This window comes from Equus asinus, chromosome 6 (assembly GCF_041296235.1).
Source record: "Equus asinus isolate D_3611 breed Donkey chromosome 6, EquAss-T2T_v2, whole genome shotgun sequence".
NCBI classification, from domain to species: domain Eukaryota; kingdom Metazoa; phylum Chordata; class Mammalia; order Perissodactyla; family Equidae; genus Equus; species Equus asinus.
Window position 1 is genome coordinate 71,882,937 of NC_091795.1, and position 23,541 is coordinate 71,906,477.

Here is a 23,541-nt window from a genome sequence, read left to right on the forward strand (position 1 = left end):
TTAAATCTAGGCTATTCGTTAAAGACTATCTTAGAAGTATGTTGTCTGAGTCAAAGGAGTGATTTTTTTTTTTATTACTTTTTCTCCCCAAAACCCCCCAGTACATAGTTGCATATTTTAGCTGTGGGTCCTTCTAGTTGTGGCATGTGGGATACCGCCTCAACGTGGCATGATGAGCGGTGCCATGTCTGTGCCCAAGCAGACTGCCGAAGCAGAGCACGCGAACTTAACCACTTGGCTGCGAGGCCGGCCCCCAAAGGAGTGATTTTAATCAGTACTTTTACGTAGAAAAGTTTGTTTCCTAATGTTTGGATATCAATTTAGGAGTTCAAAGGCCTGGTTGGAATATATACAAACTGTTTATAAGTAAACAATGTGGCTCAGTAGAAAAAGTTTGGGCTTTGAAATCAGATGTTTGACTCTGTCCTGACACTTTAAATACCTGTGATAATACTTAATCTCTCTGAAGTTGCTCCGTTCCTTACCTATAAAATGGGAAAAATTCTGGAAATAATTCCTAACTCCAAGGTTTATTTTCTTAGTATACAGTACCTAGTTAGTACCTAACATCATTCTATCGATCATTCAAACTACCCATTCATCTGACAAATATAAAATATGTAGTGCTTGTCATACCCCGCACCAAATTCTGTGAATAAGATAACAGTGCCCTCTTGGATTTTTACAGGGAAGATAAGGAAAAGGTGGATTACGGTAAAATGACCTGTGTAATGGGAAAGTGTAATAGGTGTTATGGAGCATAGTAGCAGGGGAACCAAATCTAATCTTAAGTGGTCAACGAAGGCTTCTTAACTGGAAGTGATGTTTAAAGTTGACATCTGAAGGACAAGTAAAAAGTAGCCAGGGTGAGTGGACTGACTAAATTTTTGTTGCATGAGAGGTGGCAGAGGCAGAGTACTGGTGGTAAAGTCTCTGAGGTAGGAGTATGGTACATTTGAGAAACGAAATAACTGGATAGTAGTGGTAGGGAGGGAAGGAGTGTTTGTAGATAGAGCTAGGGAGTTAGTGGGGGGTGGAGGGAGGAGGGAATGGCAAAATATGATATAAAGGTCTTGTAAAATATATTAAGGAGTTCACATTCTATCCTAGTAGTTATGAGAAGGCATTTGAAAGATCTTAATTAGGTCTCTTGTGATTGGATGTGCTCTTAGATCACACTGACTGGTGTGGAAGATGGGTTAGAAAGGAGCAGAGTTGGAGAGGGGGAGACTGGTTAGAGGACTCTTACAGCCACCTGGGCAGAGGAGGAAGGCTACCGTGACAAGGGTGCTGGTAGTGGAGTTGAGGGGAAGCGGGTTTGTTCAGGAATTATGTATGAAGTAAAATCTGCAGAGATTAGTTCTTGTTTGGGTGTAGGGGATGAAAAAAAAGGGAGAATCAAAGATGACTCTCATACTTTTAGTAAAAAACCGCACCAGAAGTAAGTTTAAGAAATGGTGGTTTCACTTTTTGGATTTATTTGTTAGACATTAAAATGAAGATGGCTGGTAGACAGTTGGACGTATGGGTTTGATATGTAGATTTGAGAGACATCAGCATATAGTACTGCTGATGCTCAAAGCCCTTGGAGTGGAACAGCTCACCCAGGGACCTTATGCAGAATGGGAGAGGACCTAAAATGGAGCCCTGAGGAATGACAACGTTTAAAAAACTGTTAGAAGAATAGAAACCTGAAAAGAAAACTGATAAGGATTATCTTAATGGTAGGAGGAAACCAAGAGAAGAAGGATTTTCTAGAAGGTAGGACCCTTCAGTCCTATTGATTGATACCCAGAGGGCTGAAGAGTGACTCTAAGATTTAGTGACAAACAGGTCACTGAGAACTTTATCGTGAGCAGTTTTAGGAGAGAGGTGATACGTGGACGTGAGTGGAAAATGAAGACTAAGTGCAGTCAACTTTCAGGAAGCTTAGGTTGTGAAGGGGAAGGATTAGAGGGCCATAGCTGAAAGGACACATGGGTCAAGGAAGTGTGGATGTGTGTGTGTGAGATTGTGTGTGTGATGTGTTCTTAGAGGAGGAGCAAATACAAGGGAGAGAGCACAGATGCTCAAAATAGGAAGATATCAGAAGAAGTGATAGGGATTGGCTTCTAAACATAGCTAGAGAATGGCAGGAGGAGCATGTCTTTTATTGTTACCAACAGAGAATATAGGAAGTTAGGTGATGGGACTGTAGGTTTGGGCTTCAGTTTGGTGGTGGGTATTTAATATGAGATCGCTTTATGAGGCGGGTTTATCTGCTTAGAGGGCCTCAGGTTTAAGAAAGTAGAGAAGGTTTAAAATAATGAACAGGAGGACTAGGAAATAGTAGGATTGAGAAAAGCTGAGGGTCCAGTTGAGGTGTGTGATCATGAGTTTATGTAGAAGACAAGAAAATTGAGAGCGCTAGCATAGAATGGTTGAAGTGTTAGACCATGAACTAAAACTAGACAGAGAAGGAAGTGAACACAAAAAGAGGCTAATGGCTAAAAGTAAGGGGATAGGCTATGGTCTAGAGCAGGTGAGCAAACTTTTCCTATAAAGGGCCAGATAGTAATGTTTGGGCTTTGTAGGCCACATGTTATCTCTTGCAGCTACTCAACTCAGCCCTCATAACATGAAAGCAGCCATAATACATAAATGAATGAGTGTGGCAGGCTGGACTTGACCTGCAGGCTGTAATTTGCCAGCCCCTGATTTAAGGTCCCAGTTAAATCAAAGAACTAGGGAACTGGAAGTATTGAGCCGGAAGGATATGCTCAGAGAGTGAGTTTGCGTCTGTGACAGTTCTTCATAATGACAAGATCTAAGTATGACAGCTACAGAGGGTGGTGGTTGTGGAGAGGCTGAAGTGGATCACCCACATGAATATTAACTTCACTCAAGATGATGTGAAAGTTTGCTTGCAGAGGAAGCATGTGAACCTGATTATCAAGGGATTTCTAGATGACAGTGATAAGGACAGTGACTAGGAGAGGGTAGAAAGTGGTGTATCCAAATAGGGTAAACCTTAAGAAGCAGGGATTTTTCCATTCTTTGTTCTTTTATCTGTTTACTGTATTTTTCCTAAAACTGATAATCCAGACAGTTTCTGGAACATTTTTCACAAAAAACTAGTTTTCCCTTTGACTTTTTTTTCTGTTTTGTTCCACTTCCAAACTTTCACATTTCTGCTTTAAGAGGATATTAATTCGAGTTATGTTAAAATCTGTTTATCTTCCATATTTGAGTTTGTCCTGTTTAATATTAGAAGCCAGATACTTATTAAAAATAGAATATTTTTATGCAAAATGACTTCTGCCTTTTAATTGAGATGTGTAGGCTAGCATTTATTTTTAATGTGATTATTGATATGATTAGAGCTACTTACCTTTGCTATTTGTTTTCTATTTGTTCAATCTGTACTTTTCCTTTTTCAGGTTTCTTTTGGATTAATCTAGTGTTTCTTATGATTCCATTTTTATCTGTTTTGCTGACTTATTAGCTATAACTCTTTGTTATTTTAGTGCTTGCTTTAAGATTTATAGTATACATTTTTAACTTATTACAGTCTGTCTTTAAGTGACAGATACCACTTCATGTATAGTATGAGAACTTTAAACAGTGTACTTCCATCTCTCCTCTCTGTCTTTGTGTAGTTGTTTTCATATATTTTACTTCTATGTATATTACAAACCATACACTACGTTATTTTTGTTTCAACAGTTAATTCTCTTTTAAAGAGATTTAAATAATATAAAAAGTATATATTTCTGGTGCTCATCATTCCTTTGGCAGTAAGCTGGAACGGTCACAGGGCTCACCTGTTCGCATCTCTCCTCTCAAGGATCACTGTCCTCTGTTGCCTGATGCCCAGTGTCTTAACTGTTCTATCATCTGTTTTGTTTTTGTTTTTGTTTTGTTATTTTTGTTTTATAGCTGTTTCAAGCAGGAGGATAAATTGGGTCCCTATTATTTCAACTTGACTGGAAGTGCCAGTCAAATACTTTTAATATTACCAAGAAATTCAGCTTTTATCCACTTTAAAATTCTGACTTTTGTATAATGTCACTTTTTGAACTTGATAAGGTAAGAATGAATCTGATAGTTGATAACTACTCACTGTGCCTTTAGCCTGGATAAGGAAGTGTGGGGAAAATCAAGTTAACATGTGCAACAGCTCTTTTCTTTTTTAACCTCAGGCTTTTTTTAAAGTCAGATGTTACCCAAGGAGTCAGATTTTATCCCTGTATAAGAATACACTTTTTTTTTTTTTTAAGAGGGTGAGGATGCACTCTTGCTTGATTTGGCTTAACGTTTTTTATTAAGGTATAATTTACATACACTAAAATTCACCTTTTTAGTGTTTTCACAGACGCACAGAGTCTTGTTACTACTACCCTTTGCAGTCAGTCCTTCCCTCCCCAGTCTAATCCCCTGGCAACCACTAATCTCTTTTCTGTTCTGATGGTGTGCCTTTTCCAGAAAGTCATATGAATTCCAGAATTATACAGAATGTAGCCTTTTGATTCTAGCTTCTCTCACTTAACATAATGCATTGAAGATTTACACATGTTGGTGTGTATCAGTAGTTCATTCCTTGTTGAGTAGTATTCCATTGAATGGATGTACTGTACTTTGGTGACATCACTAGCTGCCAAAGTAGGCAAAGGCAGTTGAGTATATCTGAGGATGATATAGGAAGGATTTAGGCATATTTTGATGGGAAATTAGATGGCCTCAAAAGTTCTTTCACATCTAAAATTTTTTGTATTTTGAAATGCCAGTGTAATGTTCTTTCTTGCCAAGTAAAGGTTACTCACTTGACTTGAGAACGGGATATATTGGAACATACTACGTTATATACACAATTCCTGAATTTGTGGGTCAGTGGAAACAAAATGTATTGTTTTTCCTTAGTATTGGGATACTGTTTTTACCTTGTTTTTTTTAAGTGTATCCTCTTTGAAGTCGTCCCAAAGTAGTCATCCTTTTTGAGTTAACTTAAAAACCCCTCTTTCCCCCCATCAACTCTACTGCTGTTTCTTTGGTATGTCACAGAGCTTGGCCTAGTTATTTTAGGAGAAAAATGAAAATGCAAAATCTAATTCTTATTTTTATTTGTATGTTTCTCTGATTTCTCCTCATTGCAGTGATAGCATGTGGAGGAAAATAGATGAGCTGTGAAGTCAAACAGACGTGATTTGAACATTTACAACTGTATTGCTAACTTAGAAACCTTACAATTACCCTGTAAAACTCATCTTTCTCATCTTTAAAATGGGGATGGTAATAACACCTATCTTGGCGCCAGCCCCGTGGCCAAATGGTTAAGTTCACGCACTCCAATTCAGCGGCCCAGGGTTTGCCAGTTTGGCTCCTGGGTGCGGACCTATGCACCATTCATCAAGCCATGCTGTGGCAGCCTCCCACATAGAAGTAGTAGAATGACCTACAACTAGGATATACAGCTATGTACTGGGACTTTGGGGGGGAAAAAAAGAGGAAGATTGGCAACAGATTGCCAGATGGCTCAGGCTAATCTTCCTCACCCCAAAAAAAAAAAGTGCATACTTTGGGGGGAAAAAAGCTGTCAGCCCTGTCTAAAAAAAAAAATAACACCTATCTTTTGAGGTTGTAAAGATTAACAGGGATAATGTGTATGTTTTTAACACAGCATCTAGAATACAGTAAATGCTTAAATATCATAAAACAAATTTTCCCCAGTCTCTCTCATATCTCCACTTGACACTGTAAACTATAAAGATCGCAGTTTCTTACAGTTTGATAAGGGCTGATGGAAAGTGTGAACTTTTTTGTATTTTTAAAGTTGAGCCATAGTGTAGTGTGGAAATTCTTTAGTCCAGACTTATCATAGAGAAGGCGTTTTTTATTTTACCACCTTCTTGAAAGGTTTCAGCTTCTACCAAATGATGAATTTAAGATTTACAAGGCTTAGAGGTTTTCATTCAAAGAATGTCTTAACAAGGATACATGAGATTTTCATTTAATAACTGATAAAGGAAATAGATTTGAGTTCAGATTATCGTATCTATCTACTCTTTACCAAACTGGCTTTTTTTTTTTCCTTTTTTTTTTTTTTTTTTTTTACCATCATTCTTGGTTATTTTGTTCTAATTCTGATGTGATGCTTCATAGTACTTTGGGCTCTTGGTGTGTGACTTGATTTGGACAGGTCTTTGTCCTGGAGGAAAATTCTCAGACTACCTAAACATTGGGGAAGTGTCTTTATTTTAGTTCTGCTACTGTCAGTGGGATCCAGTAGCAATAAGGAATTTATATTAGAGTTTTGTTATGGAAATTAGACTTAAAAACAGATTTTACCTTGTCCTAAAACAAGGTATACCTTACAGTGCAGTTTTACATTTTCTTTTCTTTTAATTTTTAAAATTTTTTCCTTTTTCTCCCCAAAGCCCCCTGATAACATAGTTGTATATTTTTTAGTTGTGGGTTCTTCTAGTTGTGGCATGTGGGATGCCACCTCAGCATGGTTTGATGAGCGGTGCCATGTGCATGCCCAGGATCTGAACCGGTGAAACCCTGGGCCACCAAAGCAGATTGTGCGGACTTAACCACTCAGACATGGGGCTGGTCCCTACATTTTCTTAATCTTATAAATTTTTATTGGACATTTTTCATAAATCAAGATGCCCTCTAATGTATGTAACAAGTCAATTTTATGACTTAATGTTTTCCAGATGAAGGTAATGAAACAGAGATGCAGCCACAACAAAATAGTCAGTTAATGTGGAAACAAGGTCGACAACTACTCAGACAGTAAGTATGCCATGGTCAAACTAAAGGGGAGAAGCATATTTTAATGAGATTATTTTTATTTTGTATTTTCAATTCAATAGAATAATTTGATCTCATTATTATACTGCTGCTGTGAAAAAGCTTAATTGAATTACTGTTCCTTTTTCATATTAAATCCTCTTTCGCCTGTGGTGGAATTTATTTTTCATTAAATATTAATAAGAATTATCAAGAATAAATTCTCTTTCCATAATTTTAGCTTCATCAAAAAGGGTACAGTTTTAAGCTTCTAAGTTTCATTATACACTTAAATTTATAGTTTAAAGAATTTTACACCCTTAAAGTTACTCTTTTCTTTGCATCTTTTGTACATGAATATACATATGCTTTAATATGTCTAATCAATATTTACATGTAATTTTGTTATGTTTTTAAGCTATTTTAAGTAGATTGAAGAACTAAAATTTCCCAAATGTACAAATATTGCGCTAACCTAGACTTCCTCCTCTAAGTGCATTTGAGACTGTAAAGAGGGAACAAAGCTGGGTTGAGGTTTCCATGTCAGGCGGTGGGTGATACCCACTCAGCAGCTCAGTGCCTGCTCCGTGCGCATCACGTTTGAAACTTGTATTCACATAAGTGCCTCAGTAAAATGAAATTTACTACCTGTTTTGGACTTTTGGGTTTGCTTGTGAATAGTCTAAACCTATGGTTTCCAGAGTGGCTGCTTACCTGCCATTCCTTTTGACAACGGGAAGAAAATATTTAAATATCTTCTCATATCTATTTTTTATCTCCTCAAAGTTAGAAGAAAATGAGACTTCACTAACGTTTAATAAGTGAGTTTTCATTAGTGCCCTCACTTTGGTCTTAAATATATTTTATGCATTTTTCTTTTATAAATAAATAAGTCTTCTGAAAATGCTGATTTTTTTTTATGAGAAGTGGTTATCATAGCAATCCAAGAGATATTTTCAGAAACTTTAGAAGACTCATAATCTGCCCCTCAAAGTAAAGATGACATTTCATCAATGAATGAGGGAGTAACTATTTAGTGAAGGCAGTTTTTGAAGCAGTTGTCATGTGATTTTCTTGCCAAAGTGAGGTATGTATCAAATATTATTTGTTAAAAGTAGAAAAACATAACACCTTTGTATTAGTTTGCAAGAACAACTGATTAAAGAAAGTTATAAATTTATTATCCAAATTCTAATCAAAACTTAAAATATTGGATAGAATTGAAAATGAGTATCTTGGGGCCAGCCTGGTGGCGCAGCAGTGAAGTGCACATGTTCCGCTTCTCGGCGGCCTGGGGTTCGCCCTTTCGGATCCTGGGTGTGAACATGGCACCACTTGGCCTGCCATGCTGTGGTCGGCACCCCTCATATAAAATAGAGGAAGATGGGCACAGATGTTAGCTCAGGGCCAGGCTTCCTCAGCAAAAAGAGGAGGACTGGCAGTAGTTAGCTCAGGGCTAATTTTCCTCAAAAAAAAAAAAAAAGAAAATGAGTATCTTGATTTGATAGGATGCAGTTTTTCCATTTTGGTCTCTATCTTTGTGAGATATTGCTGAGCTATAATAGCTATTAATACGAGATCTTGAAATAAACTGACCTTAGACTCATCATCTTGTCCATCTTTGTTTTCTCTTTCATCTCATAGTCTTGATGCTTACTTTTAAGTTAATGCCTAACATTTGTCTATCATGTTTATTAATGATATTATTAATGACATTTGGCTTTTTTCATGTTCCTGCCACTACTTTTGGTCTTTTTTGGTCATCTTTGTTGTTAATAGATATTGAGTACCTTCCATATGCCAGGCACTGTACTAGGTGTGTCTCTTTTAGGGGAAAGAAAACTGAAGTTTGAGAGAATTAAAGTTAGGAAGAAAATGGCAGAAATGGGCTTTAGAACCAGGTCCAACTCTCAATACGAAGGCTCTCCTCTGTTTTCTGTGCTGCTGACTCTCTACAACCCCTGCACCCTGTGCACCCATCCCCCCCACATCCCACAGTTGAATTGTGGTCTATTTTTAGAGTTGTCTCAAGATACAAGCTTTTCTTCTGTAAACATGACCCTTTGGAACATACATCTTCTTGTACGTCATGGAGGAAACTATATATATGCTAGAAACATTCTAAGTCTCAAACAGTTGATCAATGACACTTTACATCAGATATGTAAAAAGACTATTAGTTATAATAATTACTATTATAAAGTAGTAATTCAGTAGAATCTAAGAGTGAGTTTACTCCAACTCTGCCTAGAAGAAAGAATGTGCTATTAGGTATATTAAGGAACAGCTGCTTCTTATGATAAATTTAGTGAATGGTGTATTGTATAGTTCTTTGATTTTTCTCTGTGACCGTAGAGGCTGGTACTGCAAGAGACGGCTCCATCTGCAGCTGGAAGAGTATTTATTAGCAAGTCTTAGTAGCATAGTACTGTAGTGTGAAGTCTTATGCAGGCAGTGAATTTAAAGAAATACTTTGATTTACATATTAAGTTATAGAATACTGATTTCAGTGTGACTGAATTGTAAAGATCCTCTTCACACACAGGTATCTGCAGGAGGTGGGTTACACAGATACTATTCTAGATGTGAAGTCTAAACGAGTGCGAGCTTTGTTGGGCTTTCCAAGTGATGTCACTGACAGGGAAGATGACAAAAATCAGGACTCAGTTATAAATGGCACAGAGGCTGAAGTTAAAGAGACAGCAATGATTGGGTAAGTATTTTGTCTGGAAAGTGCTGTAGCTATGACTTTAGTTCTTATTAAATGTTTTTGGTTTTTAGGTGATACTTGTGATACTTACACTTGTAGATATTGCTACGGAAATAATTTAATTATAATAAAGTTTAGTAAAATTTAAAATTTCATTTGGTAGAAGATAACACATAGGAGTTAGAGTTATCATTTATGATTATTTTAAGAATATTTTTATTTAAGATATTTTTATTTGCTTGGAATTTATGGATTTAATGTAGATTTTAATATCTTGAAGCTCAGGCACTTACTATTAGAACTTCATAAAAGATCGTATTTGGAAATTCAGTTCAAATCTGTAAGAATGAAATTTCATTCCTGGTGACCGAGAAATCATATGAATACTTCAAATTCTTTAGAAGTAAACCTTTTTTAGCCTCTTTTGTTATCTAATAATGCTTTACTCATCTTTCCTGTGGATAATAACTATTTTAAGCATGTATTTCTAATTGATAGATCAAGTGAAAAATTCAGTAGCTGTTTGAAATACTTTGTTTTGCTTTTGGATAATGTATCATACAATTATATGTAATTCTGCTTTAAATGAACATGAACAGTTAAATGAGGAGATTCTTTATTGAAAAAAAATTTGGCATGATTCTTAAATAAAAAGCCAAAGAGTCAATGAAAGTTTAAATAGGATGTTGCTTTCTTTTAATGCATATTTAGGCTGAAAGAGTGGTTTTAATTGAACTCTATATATTTTCTAGTGAGAACATAGTTTCTATTATTTAGAACATAAGCTAAAATTATGGGATTTAGGTAAAGGTTCAAAAATATGACTTTATAAACAAATATCATTAGAGCCTTCTTAAATGTATTCATTAATAATTAAGACTACATTAACTTGTTTTTATAAATATAAGATGTAGATTGTTTCTGTGTGTAGACATACACAAGGCATTATTCCTGGTTATATTTTTACCTAAAGGGTTAACTTAAGTCGTAATAAGACATTTAGAAAAGACCACTCTAGTTGTCTTGTGTTTGGGCCTTGGCCTGTCTTTTGAAACTGGCAAGGGTATTATTCTGAATCTCTGATCTATGTAGAGATGGAGAATAGGGTGGAAAAAACAAAAACATAGCTCACAGCAGATTTGAAATTTAAGATTTATCTGTTTTGGAAGTTTTGTCCATAGTTGTGGTTAATTTTTTTCAGGAAAATGCCTTCTTATCTAAAACATTTTCTAGTGAACCAGAGAGAAATCGTCCTATTCTGGCCATTAGGAAATTCTTTACTAAATTTATTTTGAGGGAACTACATTCACATCTTATACATTTGAAAAGTCAGTCATTTCCAAAAGGTTAATGGTTTACTCACCAATAGGATCAAGTTTTGTGCTAATATTAATTTGACTAATATATTGTTTTTGGTAACTTCATTTGCTTTTTTCAGTTCTTTAGCTGTTCAGAAATATAAGATTGCATCAGAGAAAAATGAATATTTACTAGTTATTTTCTTAGTTACGGAAACTTACATGTCAGAGGAAGAGTTGCAGAGAGGGAAAGAATAGAGAAAAATAGAGGCACAGATAATGAGAAAAATATTTTTAAAAAGAAACTAAAATAAGATATAAAAATAATAAAATAAAAATATTTAAAAATAAAAATAAAGAATAAAAAAGAAATTAAGGTTGTCTTAAGGATCAAAATAATACTGAATCAGGAAGGGGAGTTCTTTACGTTAGATTATCGTTAATCTAAATATACATGATTGCAAAGTACTTTTAAAAGACTAACCTAACTTCCTATATTGCTTTTCCATGGACAAGTAATGGATAAGAGTCAATGTAGATCATAATATGGTTTGGGAGATCATAATTACAATATCAACAGAAGTTAGTGCAACATATCATGGCTTAATTCTTATATTGAGTTTAAAAAATTAACTGAGCAATATGTAAATGTTTTAAACCAGAAAATCCGAGTTAACAGATTCTGCCTCAGTGCTGGATAATTTCAAATTTCTTGAAAGTGCAGCTGCAGATTTCAGTGATGAAGATGAAGATGATGACATTGATGGAAGAGAGAAAAGCATCATTGATACTTCAACAGTGAGTTGGATGACTCAGATATAAACATTTTTAGGGACCATTATTTGTACTTTAAAAATAATCTATATCCGTCAACCTAAAACCATAACTTTTTTTCTCATTACTTTTGGGAAATTTAATCTAAAAGAGTTGTTAGTATTGATTTCAGATTCAAGAATATTTTTAGTATATCAGCTTTCTCTTAAAGGTCCTCACTCTTTGGCTTTTGGTTAATTCATTAGACATTTCAACATTTCTGTAGAGCTGGCGAATATGGTAAATGTCGTGGGTTGTAACAGCACAGTGTCATTGGTTGCTGTAAGACAATAGAACTGACATACCCGTTATGGTGCCTGATGGCGACTGGCATCAACTCTACTTGATGCAGTTTTTGTTTCTCTTGTCACATTGCTTTGGTAGACAGGTTTTCCAACCTTTCAGCACTCTTCCATTTCTTCTGACTTGGTTAGGGTTCTTCTGTAGTTTTGTTTAGATCTTCTTAAGTTTATTGACTTTCCCATGGTAGTTTCCTGAAATAAGAGTTATGTCTAAATTGCTTCTTTTCCCTTCTCTTCCCTTCTTCCCTCTCCTTTTTGTCCCCTCTCCTCTCTTTCCTTTTTCCCTACTTTTTCCCCTCTTATCCTCTCTCTCTTTTTCCTTCTTCCTCCTCCTCCTCCTTTTTTAAAGTAAGAGATGAGGGCATACTTTGCTTTGTCTAGGAAAAGCTAGAAAACAAAGTTCAGGTTTCTTCTTTCATGTTTACTTAGGAAGAGGAAGGAGGAAAGTAGGTAATATAAAGCAGATTGGACCCAGAGTCAAAAGCCTTGGGTTTGAGTCCCAGTTCTGCCCCTAACAAGCTGTGCTTCTGAATCCTTCAGGCTTAGTTTTTTAGATGGTAATAAATACCCATCTTATTCCCAGAGGATTTTATGAGGAATAAATGAGACACTATATACGAAAATGATGTTTAATTATAAAATACTCTCTAAGAGTAACTTCTCTGTTCTTTATGCCATCTGCTTCCAGCAGAGACTCTCAAATTATTACTTCCAGATTATTGTTTCCCTCAGCCACTGTTCAGTAGTATTCTGCTGATAACAGCCCTGCCATGGATGTTATTTGAACTTCAAGTAGTTAGCCCCATTTTTTTAATCCAAACAAATAGTAATAGTGTGTGTTTTAATTTACCGTAGTGAAAGAAAATGGCTAAACTTGTGTGATACCTTTTCTCTGTCCTAATCATTTGGAAATTTTGTGCTACCTTGTGATTTCTATGGGATGATTGCATCGAGATATTATTTTCCCATCAAAATACTTTATTCATAGGTCAGTGGTAAATAATAATTATGATGCTTTAAGATTCTTTATTAGTCATTATATCAATTTAAATATTAAAAAATCGATAAGCTGATTATTGTAACTGTTAAGTATGGTTTTACTAGAAATTCCTAACCATACACTAGTTTCTTTTTACGTAATCAAATTCACAAATATTCTGTCTTCCATTTAGTGACGATCATAGCAATTCTGTGACCAAGCAATGAAGGCACAGCTAATGTAAACTTACTTAACCCTCCTCAAACACTTGGACTCAAAAACTTTTAGTTTTTCAGGAAAAAATATTTCTAAACAAATAATTGGTTTCTTTGTTACAGTTTTGCTAATTTTTATGGTATATTACATTAGTTTTCACAGCTGCAATCTAATAGCTATCTGCCAAAAGGACTTTAAAAATCTAACTGTACTTAACAGTGAATAAGCATTACTTAGAAGATTTATTGCAATGCAATATATAGAGAGAGAGTGGCCAGAAATTATTCTATTAAAATGTTTAGTAGAATGAACAGATTTTTTAAAATGTTATTTATTTATTCAAAATAGTTTAATAGATTCAACTAAGAAAGTACAGAAACATAAGGCTCTTTAGTAGCTGTTGGTTGTGTTTAGACTATTATATAGTGTGATGTCTTCAAAAGCCACATGTGTTTGTTTTCCTTTCTTGCTCTTTGCCCTCTACTGGAGTTTGATGGTTCTTCGGATTACATTCTGGATCATCTTCCTCCTTTCCATCTCCTTCTCTTTCCTCATGATCCCGTATACATCTGTATACCCTATATAAGGTCAACCTCTTCACTGTATTTTTCTTTACCATCACTATCAGCATTCTCATCTTTGTATTATTCAAGTGTAATAATGATCTTAAAATTATAATACATATAAAAAAGTGATCATTTTCAAACTGTGTAAAGAATAACTTCAGCAGCAACATTTACTGTCCACATTCAGACACTTTAAGAGGAAAAAGTACTGGGATTAAGAATCATTAACTATTGTTTTAGTCACAGTATGAAAAATCCCATCCCTGTTTGTGTTATGCTTCTTCTAATGATTTTTGAAGTGACATTTTATCTTTTTTTCTAATCTTCTTGCCACCCTGTGCAACCCATAACTTTTTTGTATTTGCCTTAATCTCTTAAGTTGATTCATAAGCTCATTGAAGGTAGGAGTGTAGTGGAACCTTAGATGTAAGGAAGAAAAATAATAAGTGATTATTACAACAAACTCCACTCCTTTCCCTTTACTAATCCTACTCTCCCTTGGTAACCAGTTTACTTTTCTTCTATTTACTTACATGTGGTAAGTTTGTTTACTTACATGTGGTATTTGATAGACAGTGATCTGCAACTTGCCATTCATCTTCATTCTTTGCAAGGTTGTAGAGAGGAGATGGGACTTAGAAACATGTTTTTTCCATGAAGTTAGTTTTGTGACTTGATACCATATTCAATAATAACGAATGTTGATAATACATTCTGGCTTTCAGTTTAAGATCCTAGATGCTTCTTCAGTATTTTCCCTGCCCTTTTTGTCAGGCATTGATAACAGGGATTTCTATCTACAAAATGTTGGTGATGGCCCCTTTGAATTATATCTGCTTGTCCCATCAGGGTCAGGGAGGGATTAAGCCACCAGGGTAAAAGCAGGTGGATTAGGCAGTGCATTTGTATGTGGAACTATGAAGGTCTGTGTCTTCTGTTGTTATAACTCCTCAGAGACTCTTTTCTACCTTAGTGTGGCTGTCCACGGAAAATTAGAGCTATTAGCATGTAGTTTGTGAATACTTGCAAAAGAATACACCTTTAGCATGGATTTTCTCTTCACAATCTGTCAAACTGATCTTGCTTTTTTTGTTTGTTTAATAGATTTGCTAGATGATAGATTGCGAAATGCTGTAAACAGAAAAGTATTCCTTGATTTTAGGGAAATATTCTAAATAGTTAAACCAATTATTCTAGCATAATTAAAGAATCCGTGATTTCTCCTATTCAGTTTTTATATATACTAGGACAGTTAAGGCAGATTAGGTTTCGTCTACTGTGCTAGTTTCCTTCTATTTGATAGTGTCTTCCTGGAGTGCTGCATTGAGAAGGATTTCTGAGGCTGTATCTAGCCTTAGATGAAGAGTGCTGTGATTGATAAGTGTTATCAGTCATGAGCATGAGAACAGGGCTACACAAGTCAGGTATTTGTTATCTCTGAGTCTACTTTTAGACTCTCTAGTCCATTCCATTGGTCTGTCTGTTAAACCTTTACAATTTTAAACCACTCACAATAGTCCAGTGATAAAGTTTGAGCAGATTATGCTATTTCCACTTTGCATGAAGTGAAGAAGCTAAGGTCTGGAGAAATTGAGATATTGAGTCCATTTTATCAAGAGAAGCTGCAAACCAGTCATCCTAATTTCATTGGGCTCCTGGTGACCAAAAAGGAGATAATTCATAAAGAGTATTGGCACATAGATCTTAAAAATCATCTCTGCATGCATTAAGCCTAAATTTTAATCCTCCTCTGAATTTGTGATTCCAGAGATATTCCTAAATATATAAAAATGAGACATAACAGCCTTTATCAGATTTGCTATTAAATCCAAGTCGTCTCACTCTGAAAGTATTGAATAAAATATTGAAAAAATCTGTATTTTAGGAAAAATTGGAATATATTAGAGAAAACTGATGCAGGCTTGGGACAGTAGAAATAATAATGGGAACCTTTTTCTACTCCTGTAACAGAATACCTTCTAAGTCTTGAGGCATGCATTTCTGAGTTTGTAGTTTTGTGATTTTACGTTTTGTATGGGAATGATCTGTTAGAGTTAAAATTTCTTATGGTTATATTCTGAAACACTCTGGCAACTTTTTATGAAGAGTTTCTGTCTATGGTTAGATTAGAATGTCTGCACACTGCTCAGACTGCATCCAAGAAATGGAAGATTTGGTTGTGGTTCTCATAATACAGTATGTCAGGGACTTTTTTCATCTATCTGTGATTTAAATATGCCTTATATTTCAGTGGTTTCAATATATGATTCTATTTGTTTATTTAAAACAAGTAAACAGGCCATGATGGAACAAAATTTAAGTTACTACTTTAAAATGTATAATGTATATATTTTAAAAATATCTGTGTTTTCCACTCAATTGGATAGGTATTACAGTTATTTAACAGAACAGAGATACACTTTCTGAAGAAAACAATAATTGGGTTTTCTCATTCAATGGTAAAGGGATACTGTTTCCTTTATTTAAATTAATCCCATAATATATCCTAATATTTTAACTTAGCATGTTTTTTCATTAGATTGTTAGGAAAAAAGCGTTGCCTGATAGCAGTGAAGATCGAGATACAAAAGAAGCTCTAAAGGAGTTTGACTTCTTGGTTACATCAGAGGAAGGAGAAAATGAATCTAGAAGTGCAGGCGATGGAACAGACTGGGGTAAGGAAGCATGTTGGATCCAACCAGAGATGTTATGTAAATAAAAGAAACTAATGTCTTACCAGAATTGAATCTCTTATACTGTGGAAATGTGGAACATCTTATGAACTTTTTACTACTGTCACCTTTTATCTACGGTGTGTGTGTGTTTAAAGAAGGTTGTACAACTAATTACTTTATCTTTTTTTTAATGTACACAGTTTATTATGAAAAAAATTTGAATTCATATACAAAATATTCTCTGTTTTCTGGCTAGACAGTAGAACTTGTGAATCTAGATTTTGTGGAAATTGATTATAAGAATGTAATAGAGGATTTTAGAGATCTTATCTCTGGCATCTTCTGTGCAGAAAGTATAAGTTGAAAAATTGTACTTATTCATTCTAGTCGGGTTTCATCCGTTTGTACAAAGCATAGAATTTTTTTGTACAAATTGTTCTAAACACATTTAATATTTTAAACATCTAGTAGGAGTTAAAGCAAGTATTTTGGGGAAAACGTCTACAGCATAGATCGTTCTGGGAGATTGGAAATGAATTGTCACTATCAGTAAGGTAGGGTTGTGATAAATTCTTCAGAAGTGATCAATTCTGTCAGGTTGTGTGTCTCTGTGTGTGAGTGAGTAAGAGAGAAAGAGGGACAGATAATTGAGAATGAGAAAAAATTTTCTCTTGAGGCGGAAGAGTTCCAGGACTCCCTTAGCTTACAGTCTGTGTACTTTAAAGACATAAAGTTAGAGAATCAGTAAGTTTCCTCAATTTTCCTTGGGGCTTTACTTTCAGGGACTCTGATGGTGCTGATGCCACTTCTTTTCCTTTTTTGTGGCAAATATTTGAAGAATTATTTGTGGTAATTATTTAGTCATTGAAGGATATAATGGCTACTTAGTGATTGACTTTTTTCAACAGAACAAATTTTGGAAACCAGAGGAAGTCACTTCTGTCTTATTCTCTGCTGATCTTATATATCAGGTTATTCAGATATTTTAAGGAACACTTGTGCCAATACAGCTAGATCCACTGTGCTACACTGAGGTCTTTCTCTGAGGAGTCACACATCTGCATAAATAATAGTTGGACCTTTTCATAACCAATCTCCCATCCAAGTACTAACCAGGCCCGACCCTGCTTTGCTTCCGAGATCAGACGAGATTGGGTGCGTTCAGAGTGCTATGGCCATAGACCCATAACCAATCTTATTGCAAGGGTAATTAGGATCCATTTTTCTCCAAAGACAGCTGCGTTGTTCTTTGTGTAACTTCCTTTGCTTTAAGGTGTGAGTCATGGCCTAGAGTATTATATGATACATGTGTGTACATTTCAACCTAACCTGCTGTGAAGTTTCTGTTGAAAACATGAGTCACCGTTCCCACATCTGAGCTGGCTCACTGTTTAGAAGTGTACTGGGTATTTCTGTTTATGAGTAAAAGGAATCTTTCAGTCGCCTGGAGCTTTCTTTACCAGGAGTTTGGCCTTATGTGTTTTAAGGATTTTATAATTAAAATTCAAAGCATTAAACTTTTAAGCAAATTCACAAGACTAGATTGCAAATCTTGTTTAGTTAAATGAACATTTGAACCATTATAAGTGCTTCCTTTATCTCTCCCCCACCTCCTTAAAAAAGAGTGAGTATCCTTAGGTTAAGAATCTCATTAGTTTCTGGTAAGTAGATAGATTTTACCACACGTCTTGTTATCCATTAAGATGATAATAAGGCTAAATTTTTACTTCTGAAAACCTGAAGGCATTCTAGGATCCAACAGCCACTTGGTTTAATTTATTATGAAGACCTGATTGATGAAAATTAACATTTTTGATTGTTAGATCTTTCTGGAAAAATAGACTATTTCTACTATTGATACATTATAGTTAGGTCTATAAAAATGTTGAGTTTTTAAAAGAATTGTATAGTATATTCAGAGGCCCAATAAGTAGTTTTTTAAACTGTGGGTTGAACCTTGTTAAAAGTAGATTCTTGTTTAGTCTGGTTCATTTCAGGTTATTCCAGTCATTCAACAAATGCTGATCAAGTGCCTTCTATGTGCCAAGTCTTCTAAGTGAAGATCCCTACCCCTGTAGTCCCTACGTCTACTGAGAGGATCCAGGCAATAAGCAATAAATGTGATAAGTGATAATAGTGTGTCAGAAGGTGATAAATGCTATGGAAATATAGAAGAAGTAGAACTGAGTAAGGTGGATAGAGAGTGCTCGGTTCGGGGTGGGTGGAGGGGGCAGGTTACAATTTAAAATAGGGTGATCATGGTAGGCCCCATTGAAAGGGTAACATTTGAGCAAAAGACTTGGAGAATTGATGAGAGAGTTAGCCATATGGTTTCTGAGGAAGGAGTGCTCAGGAAGAAGAAAGCCAAAGCAAAGGCCCTGAGATAGCAGCGGCCCTGGTATGCTTGAGGAATTGAAGGAAGCTAGAGTGGCTGGAGCAGAGTGATTCTAAGGGGAATGTAGTAAGAAATGACCAAATCATATAGGGCTGTTACACTGGTGAGATGGGGAATGATGGGAAGGATTTGAACAGAAGGGTGACATGATCTAACTTTAATTTTAAAGCATCATTCTGGCTGCTGTGTTGAGAATAGACTACCCTGGGCAACTACTGTTGATAATTGACTTGGAGGGAAGAAGGGTCAACTATTGCAGTAATTCTAGCGAAAGACAGAATGGTTAGAGAAGTAGTGGGTGTGCTGAGAAGTAGTTAGATTCTGGATGTGTTTTGAAGGTAGAGAAAACAGTATTTCCTGAAATATTTGATGTGGTGTGTGAAAGAAAGGAAAGTTTTTGTTCTGAGAAAATGGAAGTATGGAACTGTCGTCAAATAAGATGGGGAACTCTGTGGGTGGGACAAATTGGATGGGGGAGATTGGGAGTTTGGTTTTTTGTGTTGCGTTTGAGATAGTTATTAGACTTCCTAATGGAAATGTAGAGTGAGCAGTTGGATATGTGAGTCTTGAGTTCAAGCGAGAGTTCTGAGCTCATATGTGACATTATATAGTATGTAAATTATTTTATAGTGAGAATAAAATATATAACAGATTTACTTTTTAAATTTTCTTCTCCTGAAATAGTACAAATTAATGATTTAATCTCTTTTTCTACTAGAGGCCCAGTTTCCTGTTTTAAGAATTTTTAAAATAACATCACTGAAATTGTTTTAAATTTTGAATTCAGGTTGATTGATAAGTTTGCAAGTGCTATTTATAAGGCCTGAAAAATAAAAATGATTATTTGTTGATGAACACATGCCAAAAATATAAAGTTTTTGAAGTGAAAAGATCATTGAAGACTATTTTGTACCATCTCTTAATAATAACCTTCTCTCGTTACATAGATTAATAAGAAATTTTTTTTGTGAGTCAATCCTAATCGAATTCAGAAACTGGGATGAAAATGAGGGGTTCTTGATTATAGAGTTTTGAGGCTTCATTTACTAAAAGTCACTCAAATCTTCCAGGGTTTTTTTTTTCCTATGTCTCTTTCAAGAGAAATTTAATATTACCTAGGAAATTGAATTGATCGCCGTTTCTTAGATGGTATATTTTGTGTGATGTATATCTAATGAATAAGCAAAAACTTTTTAAAATTAGTGATACTATATAGAAAATGGTTGTGTGGTTCATTGACATAGTAGTGAATTGATTTAAGAGAGTTCAATTTTTTATTGAAAAAGGCTGTTTCATTTGTTTCACTCTGTTTAGAAAAGGAAGACCAGTGTCTCATGCCTGAAGCTTGGAATGTGGACCAGGGAGTAATTACCAAACTCAAGGAACAATACAAAAAGGAGAGAAAGGGGAAAAAGGGGGTGAAGAGTAAGTGGAAAACATTGTATCTGTAAATCATGAATCTTGCCTTTCATATCCCCCCAATTTTTTTTTCAATGTTTTCCTAAAACTACTTACTCTTTTTCTTTTCTGCTCCTGACCTCTTTCCTTTTCATCTGCTCTCAGGGGTTGAAATTAAATGGTTAGCTATTTGATTATGAACTTAAAAAAACAAAAAAATGCATGTATGACTATGGAATCATAATATATCCCAGTAGTAAATCCAGAGCCTCCTGAGAGTGTGGGACTATGTTTGGAACATAGTGATGATTTGATTTTTTTAAAGTATATGTACTTAATTACAACAACGATTTTTCACTGTTGACAGTTTTAAATCTCGTCTAGTGTAACCCTCTGGCAATCTGCCAAAATTACTGCTTATAATTCTACATCTTGGAGACAGAAAGAAAGTTAATTTCTACCCCTGAATATTCTATGTGTTCATAATACACAGTTCATGTGTTCTCACCACTATATGTTGAACAAGGCACAGAGTCAAATACACAACTTTTAAAAGCATTTATTTTCTAATTTAAAATTTTGGGCCAATTTCATTTATAATAATATTACTAGTTAGCTTTTTTATTTTCAGTAAAATGTGTGCCACATCAGAAACGGAAACTAAAATGAAATTTCTAGCCCTGTGAATCATCTATATAACTCATTGTGCAAGTTATTAATAAAATTTAGCAATGAATCCAGTTAAGTAGGTAAAGTGGAAATACAGAAGCTTTCAAACATCACTGAAAACTGTCTTCAACACCTTTTTAGGAGAGCAAGGCTAAACTACCTCCTTTTGCTTCCACTCTCACTGACAATATGGACATGAGTCTCCCTTTTACGGCAATAGGAATTTCATCCTTTGGGATATTAAAGTAGTGTAAAGTGAGATTAAAATCCAGCTTAGTGAGATGTATTTAAAAGTTGCAAAAGACTGGAAGGATATGCTTTTTCTTTTTCTTTTTCTTTTCTTATAGTGATGCTAAGGCTTATAAAGACCAGTCATTCCTGTTAGGCCATTCTTTTACTACTTGGTAGTTACTGATAAACATGTAAATCTTTATTAAAAATATCTTAGAATTTACAAGTATTTAACTTGAATGGATAAAAAGTCAGTGGCCATTGTTGTTGTCAGAGAAGCAACTATTACATAACTGAGAAATGATGTCATTTAATGCCTTCTCAATATAAATTAAATCACAATGAGAAAGATTAATAATAAAACATAAGGACATTTTGTATCTTTTATCCAAAAATACTGATAAAAAATTTAATCTTAAACAATGATATGTGATTTGCTACAGCTTTTCAGAGCCATGACAAAACCAGTTAAACTGAAATTTTGAGGAAAGTTTGTGTATCATACATGAGAAACAAGGAGAATATTTTAGTTTTCAGATTGTCTTAAAGTTGATAAATTTCTTTAAGTCATTATGCTACAAGAAAGATCTTTTGATTGGAAAGGTATCCAGGACTTATGTAGTATCCATCTATCTACTGTATTGATTATTCAATTTTTGTCAAATATCAAGGCATCACTATAGTTTGAATTTGGCACTTAACATCTAGAACCGCACCGTTTGACTGGAACAGTATTCCTACTAATGGAAGCTACAAGATTTCCTGAATCTGAGAATTATGATCAGTATTCAGGCACAAAGCACATAGTTTTTTAGTATGGCGAAGAAAAATGACTAAGCAGAAGTTTTAATGTTGTTCATTGAAGATAGAGGGACTGTAGACTGAGGATCAGCACATTTTGTTTATCATCATCAGTTCATGTTAGCTTGACAAAATAGTAGTCTGGGAAGAAGTGAAGACATGATAAAACAGAACTGAAAGACTTACAATAAAAACAAACCTAGGGGGGCCGGCCCCGTGGCCAAGTGGTTAAGTTTACATGCTCTGGTTCGGCAGCCCAGGGTTTCACTGGTTCGGATCCTGTGTGCGGACATGAGCACCACTCATCAAGCCGTGCTGAGGCGGCATCCCACATAGCAGAACTAGAACTAGAATATACAACGATGTACTGGGGGCTTTGGAGAGAAGAAGGAAAAAAGAAAAAGAAGATTGGCACAGATGTTACCTCAGGTGCTGATCTTTTAAGAAAAAACAAACAAAACTGAAGCAAAACTTTGAATTGGTATATGAAGCATCATGTATCATATATTTATGGTGGTTTATAAAACACCATAAATATTCTTTTAATTGTATTTTTATTCATTGGAAAAGTTTGAGTCTTTTTAATGTGATCTAGTAGAAATAATTCCAGTCAAATTGTGTACTCCAATCATACTATCTTGAAATATATTTCTAGATATTAGTTAAAATTGCTTAAAAATAGTTGTATTTTTTACTGGTATAGGAAAAAAAACCATAATGGACTATGGGTAAGATTTTCCCATTCTTAATTAAACTTATAACAGGAAAAACTACCGAAGATCTGTTTCAGCCTCTATCCTATATAAAACAGTCAAAACAGGGATGTGGGAGAATGAAGAATCAAAGATTAGGTAAGTAATCAGCAGGGCATGAGACTTCACCTCGGGAACCCTAGCTTTAGGGTGTAAGGCAATGAATGCAACTCAATTTAAACAAACAAAAAGGGATATTGTCTAATTCAGTACCTAATAGCTTCACTGTCTGTGTTTAGAGCAATATACAAGGATTATAAAATAATATTACTTTCAATGGTCCAGATTGCACATGAGCATTCTTTTCCATGTGAATAGTGATGTTATTCCATTAGCTTATTTTTTAAAATATATGTAAAACAATTTTCAAGAAATAATAAACTTTTAAAATAATTTGAAAACTTGGAAAATCATTACTCTTTAATATAGTAGGGTAGTTTTAAAGGTGAATGTTGGCAGATGTGACTAAGTTTAATGGCACCATTTTGATGCAATTGGATAACTCTGTTTCCTCTTTTTTGTTCCCTCCCTCCCTTTTTTGGGCTAGGACCCAATAGGTCAAAACTACAAGATATGCTTGCTAATTTGAGAGATGTTGATGAACTTCCCTCATTGCAACCATCTGTGGGTTCACCTTCCAGACCCAGCAGCTCCAGGCTTCCTGAGCATGAAATAAATAGGGCAGATGAAGGCAAGTATTTAAGACGCTCTAGAGCACAAAAAGCACTTGGATATACATAGCTAAATTCAGTGACTCGAAAGGTCTCTCTAAGAGAAGAATTGTACTCTACATATGTTTGATCTACATAGTATTCTTCAGATGGAGGCTTTCTTGCATTCAAGGGGGTTTGATTCCAGCTTCAATCTTGAGGACTTGAAATAGGGTGCAAAACTTAAAAACCAGCTCTAAATTCTATTGTACAACATCCCGGAGCTCAGCAGAAGCCATGTATTTAGTGTAT

At 35.0% G+C, this 23,541-nt stretch overlaps 1 protein-coding gene across 4 annotated transcripts in view; it reads left to right on the forward strand.

The window, feature by feature from the left end:
• STRN (striatin) overlaps window positions 1-23,541 on the forward strand; it is a 96,743-nt gene that overhangs the window by 45,497 nt on the left and 27,705 nt on the right. For 2 of the 4 annotated variants that reach the window (XM_044772234.2, XM_070512247.1), the window contains 7 exons: window positions 6,699-6,777; window positions 9,320-9,487; window positions 11,445-11,580; window positions 16,198-16,333; window positions 20,043-20,153; window positions 22,592-22,678; window positions 23,127-23,270. In XM_044772234.2, coding sequence (XP_044628169.1) covers window positions 6,699-6,777; window positions 9,320-9,487; window positions 11,445-11,580; window positions 16,198-16,333; window positions 20,043-20,153; window positions 22,592-22,678; window positions 23,127-23,270 — 861 coding nt within the window. The remainder of the gene's footprint in view (window positions 1-6,698; window positions 6,778-9,319; window positions 9,488-11,444; window positions 11,581-16,197; window positions 16,334-20,042; window positions 20,154-22,591; window positions 22,679-23,126; window positions 23,271-23,541) is intronic. The other 2 variants (XM_044772235.2, XM_070512246.1) reach the window with 2 other exon arrangements.